The following is a 10,529-nucleotide window of genomic DNA, read 5'->3' as shown; positions in this document are numbered from 1 at the left end:
AGCGAGCTGGGCCGCCCTCGTGCCTTTCCCCTCTTTTTTTTCATCTCCCCCTTCCAACTCGCTCTCACGCGGCACTAGCATGCACGCAGGGGATCCGAGTGGGCGGGACCAGCCGACCTACTTGTGGCCAATGGGGGCGCTCGGAGACGACGAGCTCCCAGCCAATCGGAGCGAGAGCCGCCAGCGGACAGGCTTGTCTCCGCGTGCCCGCTACACGTGAGCCGTGGAGCTTTTGTACAGTCCACCGGGAGGGAGCCAGCGTAGAAAAAAAGCACACTCACGTTTTCTTTGGCCTGCTATTCAGGAGGGAAATTGAAAACACACATCATTATAATCTTACCGGTCAGACAAAAAATATGTGTGAGTTGACAACTAGTCGTATATTAAACTTCCCTTAGGGTTGTTTAAACAGCACGGTTAGGTGAGCGCTCAGGTGAACTCCCCCACTCGTGTTATTGACGCCGCGGAGTAAACAAACAAGAACAAGTGACAGCAGACGGCTCTCCTCGAGGTGTGGCACGAGAGTGGGCGTAGCTCATAAATAATAGCACAAGCTCGGAGGGGATGAGTGAAGAGTTTTGGCCAACCCTCTTCGGGCTTATTCGGCGACGTTTGACGTCACGTGAGCCTCCCGTGTCCGTTCCATCTGAGCTCGACGACGGCTTCACAACACAACACACACACAACCGTGCCCGTGACTTGGAGCCGCCGGATGCAAATGAGAAAGTACAGACAGAAGGAGGAAACGACCCCCTCCCACCGCCACTCGGGTACCTCCTCCCACTTCCACGCGACGGACAAGTGAGCGCGAGCCCACAGAAGAGAAACATCAAGTTGTCATTTGAACGACAACATCGACACGCTGTCGTCGATTTCTCTCTTTTTTTGTAAACATCGATCCATACATTCTTTTGAGGACTTTTCACCAGCTCCAGTGCTCCATTTGTCAAACAACTGGATTTCATTTTTTGTTTGTTTTGGGTTGCAATTTCACGCATTGCATTGTTCTCCCCTCTTCACCAGTCATTTTCGTGAGCTTTTCCACTCAGCTGATCCTCCCACACTGCACTGAGAAGAACGATTTTGATCCCCCCCAGAGGAGTGCAATGGAATACTTCGAGGCAAACAGCCCTGCAAGGAAATAAAGGGAGCTTTCTGGCTATCTTATCACGTGAAAAAAGGTAATTAAACATGCATGTGTTGTTAATACTGTACTGTTATTATAATTCTGTACGGTGCCAGCACTATAAACAATCCCCCTCCTCCTCCTCCCCCCTTTTTCTTTCCACCCCCCTCCTCCACCCCCACTGCATGCACAGTCATCCAAACTGGTTTTGTTACCTCCTGTGGTCAGCTCTTCTCGGCCCTCCCATATACATCCCCCTCCCACCGCCCACCTTCACCTCACAGGTGTCTCTCCGAGACTCCCCCCACCCTCCTGCCCTCTGGCCCAGGATGTCCAGGCAGCTCACCCAGCTCCCTACACCGGACCTGCCCGCAGGCGCGAGCCCACAGTTTGGAAGTTGCACCCAGCCTGGGGGCTCCCTCACAGGGGGGCACCTCAACTCCATGGCGGGACTCAAATCCCTCCTGCAGCACCCCATGAAGGGGGACCAGCGCTTGAGAAGCCCCTGTGATCTCAAAGGTGGGCTCTTGTTTATATTGTGCACCGTGTGACACGGCCTCCCACAAATAAGTCACAGTTTCACCTGCTGCTGCCCTTTCAGTACAAATATGCAACATTAATCCATCGTAATTCATGCGAGATCTACCGCCACACATTTTAATCGCCCCTCCCTTTTGAGTATAATCACATGACAATTAGTATCCACTTTACAATGTGTGTTTAATGTCAAGGCTACTCCCATGAATTCTGATCTTCCATCATAGTGAGATTAGCTCAGGATCTTCAGCACTGTCGACATGAGGATAACAGACTGGCCCTGGCTCTCGTTTTAATACAGCAATTCTGTTGCCATCTGCTCTATCTGTGAGTGGTGTGCTTGTGTGAGGTGGGTGGCGTTGGGGGGAGCATAAAAATGACTTTTTTGTCGAAGCGAGTTTTATAGAAACACCCTTAGAATTTGGGGAACAGTCGAAGCTACCTTTCCAACGAGCGGCACAGTTTGCTTTGGTTATGGTACTATTCGGAACGGTAAACCTTGATCTGTTAGTCAATCTCACACTGTAAGTGTACCTATACTATTTTGGCATCGTAAATAAAACCGACCATATTGAACTGAAACAAACCAAGCTGCTTTGTGGAAACAGGGTTTAATTCTCAATTTCTATCCCTCAAAATATAATCTAATCGACTCAGTAGGACTAATTGTTGTGTTCCTATGTGACCGTTAGCTCTACAACTTTGCCAATGGAAACCAAAAAAGCTGACCATACAAAACAGAACCAAACCGTACTGATAGGTGGAAACGGGCCTTAAAGCTCCATTTCGTTTCCTTAAGAGTCAATCTAATGGACCACATAGGGCTAATTGTTGAGCGAGGTGACTTAACATTACAGCTTTGACAATGAGAGCCAAAAAAGGGTACAATAGCAAACCGAATCAAACTGTACTGCTTGGTGGAAACTAGCCTTAAGGCTCCATTTCTATCCCTCAAGATACAATGTAATAGACCCCGAAGGGCTAAATGTTAAGCTCGATGGTGCCCGTTAGAATTACAACTTTGACAATGGACACTAAAAAAGCATACCATACCAAACTGAACAAAACTATACTGCAGGGCTTAAGGCTCCATTTCTGTCCCACAAGATACAATCCAATACTCCCCACAGGGTGAATTGTTGGACTCCAATGTGACTCTTAGCTTTACAACTTTGACAATTGGAACCAAAAATAGCATACCATACAAAACTGAACCAAACCGTACTGTTTGGTGGAATAAAGGGTTTAGACCTTTATTTCTTTCTCTCATGTTACAGTCTTCACTAATGGACCCCATAGGGATAGTTTTAGGACTCCAAGGTGACTGTTCGTACCTCATACTAAAGTTGAAGGGTGTTCCCTAGCTGTAAATGTCAATGGTGAAAAGGCAGCACTTTTAAAGATACCGCCCAAGTGACAACAAAGTACCCCCCCCCCCCCCTCTCCCCAATGGTACAAATGGTTGTTGTAAGCTTAAAAGGCTCAATCTTAAAATGTTTCTTGGTGTTACCTAACGACTTGGTATACCATAATAATAATATGCTCCTCTGTTTAATTTTAGACAAAGAGCGATCTATGGACCTCGATGAAGACTCTATGGGCGTGTGCTCCATGAAGAACACATCTGGAATAGGCGGCGGCGGCAGTAGCAATGGATGCAATGGAGGAAGTACCGGTGGTAATGGAGGGGGCAATTTCAACCAGTTCTTGGGCCCTCTCTTATGGGATCGCACCCTGCCAGCGGATGGGGGCCTCTTCCAGCTGCAGTACATGGACTTGGAGGAGTTTCTGACTGAAAACGGAATGGGCAGCATGCACAGCAACAACAGCTCCAGTTCGGCCCAGATCCCCTCGCAGAGCTCCCAGTCCGCAGTGCCCAACCAGAGCTCCCAGTGCCTACCGCCCCCATCTCCGCCTTGCTCCTCGTCCTCGTCGCCCTCATCCTCGTCCTCCCCGTCCCTGCTCGGTTTGGAGGTGGCGCAGCCTCAAAGCCTCACCGGAGGAAACGACTGTCTTCACGGTGAGTTCACTGACACGACCGGAGGAGGCTCGAGAAGACGGGCCCCTCATTAGTAAGAATTGTCTCTTGAAACTGAGGCTCCTGCAGTACACTTGCAAATGCAGCGGAGGCTATGTCATGCGTGTAATATTCCCACAGGCTAGTGAAGTAGTCACAAAAGAAGATACCGTGGTGACAAAGCACTTTCTGTCCTGTGGAATCAAAGTGAACGCCCGAGATACTGTCACAGGGCTTCACAAGAGCATAGAAATAGACTTAAGGGTTCAAACAAGGCCCGGAATTCACCCCCAGGGTTCAAATCTGGTCCCTTTAGCTCAGAGGAGTCAAGATATGTGGCATTCGAGCGAGGAAAACAGACCACGAGAATATTATGAGTCAGCTTCAGTATTTTGCATGTGATCAATGTTTCTCCGTGTAAGGACATGATCAGCATTCAACCCCGGCCAATTATTAATATTCACCGGCATGGGAGGGGGTGGAGGTCAAAACACTTTCTGGAAATGAGACAGAAAGAGCGAGAGCAGCGCGTGGAGTGTTTATGATTGCGTGTCTTTAAATCTTCCCTCACTTCACACGCCACAGCCATGTGCACGCGTCGCTACACGTGCCGAGGCTGCCTGAGTCCGCTGGAGTGAGAGAACTAGAGGCGGGCCGGTACACATAGGGGAGGAGCCCACGAGGGGGAGGGCCGTGGCTACAGGAAGACGGCTGCTGCTGCTGCTGCTGCTGCTGGAAACACTGGACATCTGATCACCAATGAATAATGTTAGCGAATATGTACGTGCTGGGGCCAGGAGTGAATATTTCACATTCTCTTTGAACCTTTTATACCACACTTGTAGACTACTACTGTACTTTAAAGTCATCTTAATTTTTGCCAATTTTTAAAATCCATACAATGTGTTTTCATTATTAACATTCACATATTTTCTGTGAGTGGCTGGGAGAAATCACAGGCTGCCTTATTCTTAATCACTGACTGCCTTATTCAAGGCACGCTGCGTCCATTTGAACACGTTACTGAATCTGGTTCCTCGTTCCGATACGTGAGAGAGACCACTGTGCTAACGTCAAACAGAATGATGAAAAGACACCGAAGAGCGCTTCACCTTTAAGGGCAAAGTGGCGTATTCAAGCATAAATCTGAACTGGAGTTCCAGCTGTGAAAGATGTTCTAGTTTGGAGGTCCGGGGATAGAGCCTGCACATTGCAGCAGAACCCCCCCAGCAGCAGGTGGCTGTGCTCAGTGCTTCCTGCCAGCAAGTGCAAGCCGAGAAGGAAAATAAAATCAAAACAATTAAGAAGCGATGGATAACAAAGTTCTCATGGGCGGTTGATTGTGAGATTGTTAGATGGAGATCCGTGGTGCGGAATGTGGTTTTGTTTGCACCTGGTTCGATGACATGTCATGATCGAATAGTACAATGACACCTTGACTTACGAGTTTAATGCACAAACATGATTTGATTATGATTCAGTACATGTCAGAAAATGGGTGAAAAATGTTCATCATTCTTTTCTAAATTCAAAGCAGATGTTTGCAAATTTCTTATTTGGATTCAATACAAAGATAATCAATCAGTCTGCTTTCATTGAGGACAGAAATGTGAAGATTTACTGTTGAGAAGTTGAAATCCTGAGGATTTGGACAATTTGTAGTTAATGTCTCTAAATGATTGATTAATAAAATAGTTGTCTCTTAATTTAATCAATTCATTGTTGATTAATAAGTTAATTGTTGCACCTCTAGTTGTCACCTTGACGTTTTTAGGCCCCTGCTTGTCTTTTTAGCCGTTCTGCAGTCACTGTTGTGTGGCTTGTTGACAGCATTGAGCCAGATTTGGAGAATTATCTTTTAGCAACAGGAGGAACCTTTAAAAATATTTAACATTTTTGCCATCAGGGGCCATTTCTATTTTCTTAAAGTCCTATGACGGCCATACAAAATGTTTGAAATGTGTCTTCATTATTTTACAGTGAACCCCCACATAGTCATGGTTGGGCATTCACAAATTTGCATACATGTATTTGCAGATTTCTTTTGAGGGACCCTATCCAGTTTTTGTGCTCACGCCACAGCCATGTCTCACATAAAAATATTGCTTTGGTGCCATCTTGTGGCAATTGTTAACCTTTCTTTGGGTGGGCGTCAATTACTCGAAGATTTTCACTATTCGCAGCAGGGCTATTTGCTATCCCTCGCGAATAGCTACATTTTTATTTTTTAGAAATGTGTAATGGGCCAGATGAAATACGCTAGCACTCTGCATTTGCCTCTCAAGCTGTAGATTCTTCACCCCCTCTTCTAAACACTACACAGACTTGGTTTTTATTGTCATTCAAACAGTTACATCTCATATTCCACAGCAATTGGCTGCTATTGCATGGACATATAGCATTATCATCTCTCCTGTATGCCGCTTAGCTTTGGACCATCCATATCACAGCAATAGCATGGCAACCCCCCCGCCCGCCGAGCAAATATTGATTCCCAGCTCTATTTTCGGCCCACATCCATAACAAATGCCCTTCATGTGTGTGTGCATATGGGAGTTTGTGTGACTGCCTGCAGTGTGCTGAAGGTGCATCACACCTTAAAGCCTGCTGGTATAACCCTTCTGTGGCCCCACTTTACTCAACTTGTTTCAAGGGGAGGGGTAGAGCGTTACGTAGCATTTCCCACGTTCAGATCTCTCAGTTAGGTCTCCGTCCAGAACTTCAGAATGCTTTGATTGATAAAGTACTACTAGTATTCTTGTGTAATAGATTATTTATGTTGTAGGTTGAGTTATTGATGGCATGGAGTTAAGACAGCTGGAATGACATTCATGACATATAAAAGTAGCTCTCTATTCCCCCCTGGTGGCCTTTTTTTTATGTAATACTGCATGTGTTTTCACAACCTTCATTTAGAAAAGGCGCATATATTATATTACAAAATCTCACGGGACACCACCAAACAAAAATGCCACGAAAAAGTGGATATAACCTAAATCAGAATACACGGGCGAATTGTACCTTCTGCCATTTAGTGGATCAACATTTACTTGTTCTGCCTGTCGCTGTCAGTCGCTGGCATATATAATAGTCGTAAACAAATAACAATTTTCGGACCCATTAAGTGCAATTGTATGTAAACAGAATTGACGTCTCCTCTCTTAAAATCGCAGGGAGCCAGACGAGTATGAACGACTCCTGCGAGTCGCCATCATCCTTGTCCTCCTCACCGTCGTCGTCCTCGTGCCCACCCTTGCTGACGCCCACGGGCAGCGGGCCGGACGTGGTGGGAATTTTCGACATGGATCCATCGGACATCGTTTTGTCCAATGGCCCCGGCCAGCAGAACTTTGACCCCAGGCAGACTTTCAGCGAAGAGGAGCTCAAGCCGCAGCCAATGGTGAAGAAGGCACGCAAGATCCTGGTGCCTGATAACATGAAGGTGAGCCTGCACCATGGTGGCACACATACACTTTAACTTCATTAGAAATATCGCTTTTTTTCATATAAGCAGCACTCTATCTGATAAATGTAACTCAGAATGTGAGTAAAAATTGGCACTATTTTGTATTTTTGATGAGTTATGGATTTACTTAATAGAAACTTTTTTGTAATCCAAATAGTTACACTTATTGTGCTGAATTTTCACTTTTCACCCATCTTTGTAGCCATTTTACTGACCTTTCGTTTTCTATTCAATATATTTTTCAATTTCATAAAAAAAATTCATGTAATTATTTTTGTAATTTTTTTTAAATGTCATCTAATCATTTTATCCATCTATTTAATTTAATATTTTTTATTTGTAATACATTTTCTAAAATTATTGCAATTTTTTTAAAATCCTAATATATTTATTTTATCAGCACTTTAATTTAATCTATTTTATTTGTATTTAATTATTTTACTTACACTGTGATTTAGTTAGGCATTATTATTTTATCAATATAATTTAATATTTTATTTGTACTTTAACTGCGGTGTTTAATTAAAAATGTATTGTAGTTATTATTTTACCTTTATTTCTCCTTAACCCAGCTAAATAATTTACCACATTTAATATTATTTGTAATTTATTTAATTTTCACATTTTATTTCTTGTTTCCATTCTTTCATTTAAGCTCATGTGTTTTTTGTATTTGTAGTTGAATAAATTTATTTCAAAAGTAATTTGATGTTTAAGTCACTATTTTATTACTAATGTAGTTTTTTGTGCGTGTCAGAATTTAATTATATCGCACTATCGATCTATCTGTCTATCTATCTAGATATCCATATCCATCCATCTATCAATCTCCTGTGTTGTGTTCTTCTCAGGACGAGAAGTATTGGAGCAGAAGATACAAGAACAACGAAGCGGCAAAGCGCTCCCGAGACGCGCGCCGGCTCAAGGAGAACCAAATATCGGTGCGCGCCGCCTACCTGGAGCGAGAGAATGCCGCCCTGCGACAGGAAGTGGCCGAGATGCGCAAGGAACTGGGTCGGTGCCGCAACATCCTGAGCAAATATGAGAACCGTCTGTCTGACCAGTGATCAAGGAGGAGGACGAGGAGGATGAGGACTGAAATAAGCTGGATTCCTTTTTAAGACTTTGGATTTTTAGGATGACAGGATGGAAAAGTCTGGAATCATGATGATGATAATGATTATGATGATGATGATGATGATGAATGTATCAGGAGGAGGAGGAACGAGTGCGTACTGCAGCTCAGGTGTCTTGTTTTTGTTGAGCGCTTTAAAAGCGACGGACGGAGAGAATAATTTAACAGATGTGACTTTTAAGGGTTTTGCTATTGGAGAATTGTATATTTTTATAATACTTCAGAAAACATTTAGAAGGAGAGTAGAAATTTGGAGAACAATTTTGTATATTTTCTACGTGACTAGAGATTGGGGAAACACTATCTTTTTATCGCAGACGAGTCAGGTGTAACGGGGGTCAGCCATTGATGGGTCTATTCAGTTTTGGGACTCTTTTATTAATGTCAGGACGCTGCGGCGAGGGCGAAGACGCGTGTAACAATTGTAATATAGAGAGCAAAAATGATCTTCACGTCGTATAGTTCAACATTTTTGTGGATTTTACTTATGCATTGAAGCAACGCAAGCACTTATGTTTTCTTTTATTTACCCCTCCCGCCCCATCCTCCCTATTTTAGGGAGAGACCAGCCGAGACGTTTTGTGCATCTTTTTTTTAATTTTTAAAATAGACAATCCTCTGTAATTATAAGCACCTTTACTACCCCATTTACCACCCGGGCTAATTCTATCAGACTGGTACTTCACTAAATGGGCATTAGTGGTGAAAGCCTTTGTCTACTTCTACTCCTTTTATTCCCATTTCCTTTTCCAACTGTAGTATGATGTCATTCCCCGTAACATTTTATTTATTTTTTTTACTTCGACGGTACTGGACTTTAACACTAAAACAGATACTGTACTACATAATATTGATTCATTAAGCATCATTATTCTTTCATAGGGTAAGTCAAATGAGCATGGGATTTTCACCCGGCCAATCAGCAAACAAAGGCAATTTGACAGAAAACTAGATGACATAGATTTTTGTGATAACTATTTTTACAATTCAAAATATTTTTAAAAAGTAGTTTTTAAGGGTGAAACATTTTTGCAAAGTGCTCCAATCATATTCAAGTTATCTTTCAATGACTGTTCTCTAATGGGTTATTGACAGGGTATGTGCTAGTTTATGCATATTGAAAGAGATATGTCTCAGATTTAAAGCCAAAATCACTTCTATTGAGCAACGAAGTTGCTTTTTTGTTTTTTTTTCTTAACAATTCCCCTCGACTTAATACTGCATCTATTAAACTCTCTGTAACAATGACATGTTCGGCGGGATGGCATGACAACTCGAGAGCGTGATTGTAATCCCTGTAATGAGTGATCACCATGACTGCTATTATTCTTCTTGTTGATTATTATAAGGATTATCCCTGTTATCGTTGTTATATATTAACGACTGTTTTTCTTCCTTTGGATGAACATGATCCACCTTGATGCACCTTGATACAGTGACCACCCCCCCCCCCCCCACCCTGCCCAAAAAACAAGACTATGACCTTCTCAATCTGGTATTCCTCAACATCGCCCACAGACACTACTGCTACACTTCTGCTTTAATGGAGTTTCCCATTGTGTGTGTGTCCCCCCCCCAAAAAACAACAACAACTACATGCCTTTCTTTACGGGACGACCTCCTCACGAACCCGGTGGACTATGCACGGCGTCGTCCTTTCGTTGGTTTTCTTTCAGCCTTTGTCACCTCCGTCAAGTGATAGTTCGCTCTCTCCCAACAGGACTGTTCTTAAAAGCCTCACAGATGTGCGCTATAAATCTTTAGAGTGACTCTAATTGAACTACATCTGCACCCTGTGACATCAGCGGGCTCCTTGGTGTCCAACCCACTATGTGCCGGTTTTATGGATGTAGTTGAGATTTCCCCAGAATTACACCAATAAAAAATTATTCTCATTCACCAACTCTCTGGTTTGTCTGTATGTACGGTAAAATACAGTTAGGTCAAGAAATACAGTATCTGGATAGTATTTTTTGTGTGATTTTTCCTTGACCACACACCACAATTGATTTGAAATAGATTGGTGAAAATGTCATTGAAATGTTTAATTTGTTGACATAATTGTGAGTACAGTATATACATCACTATTAATATTTTGATGAAAATCCTTTCCAGTCAATGGGGGCCTGAAGTGTGGAGTCGATGGACGCTGCTAAATTCTGAATGTTCTGGACATGATTTGATAATTTAGTGGTATGCAAACGAATAAGTGCCTAAATACAGTTCAGTTGTATTTCACTTTTAAGTT

The 10,529-nt window shown here is 43.2% G+C and overlaps 1 protein-coding gene across 2 annotated transcripts; it reads left to right on the top strand.

Moving 5' to 3' along the window:
• The first annotated feature begins 556 nt into the window (after positions 1–556).
• dbpb (D site albumin promoter binding protein b) lies at positions 557–10,184 on the top strand. Of its 2 annotated transcripts, XM_061674507.1 has the most exons (5): positions 557–1,181; positions 1,320–1,645; positions 3,225–3,683; positions 6,854–7,122; positions 7,998–10,184. In XM_061674507.1, exons 2-5 carry the CDS (start codon positions 1,456–1,458, stop codon positions 8,211–8,213), a joined length of 1,134 nt encoding a protein of 377 aa, XP_061530491.1. In that variant the 5' UTR covers positions 557–1,181; positions 1,320–1,455; the 3' UTR covers positions 8,214–10,184. The 2 variants fall into 2 exon arrangements, with proteins under 2 accessions (XP_061530491.1, XP_061530493.1); XM_061674509.1 differs by lacking the exon at positions 1,320–1,645 and having other exon boundaries at positions 558–1,181.
• Positions 10,185–10,529: the final 345 nt, after the last annotated feature.

The sequence above is a fragment of the Phycodurus eques genome, chromosome 4 (genome assembly GCF_024500275.1).
Source record: "Phycodurus eques isolate BA_2022a chromosome 4, UOR_Pequ_1.1, whole genome shotgun sequence".
Classification (NCBI taxonomy): Eukaryota; Metazoa; Chordata; class Actinopteri; order Syngnathiformes; family Syngnathidae; genus Phycodurus; species Phycodurus eques.
Note: the sequence above shows the minus strand (reverse complement) of the source record. Positions and strands in the feature narration are given on the sequence as shown.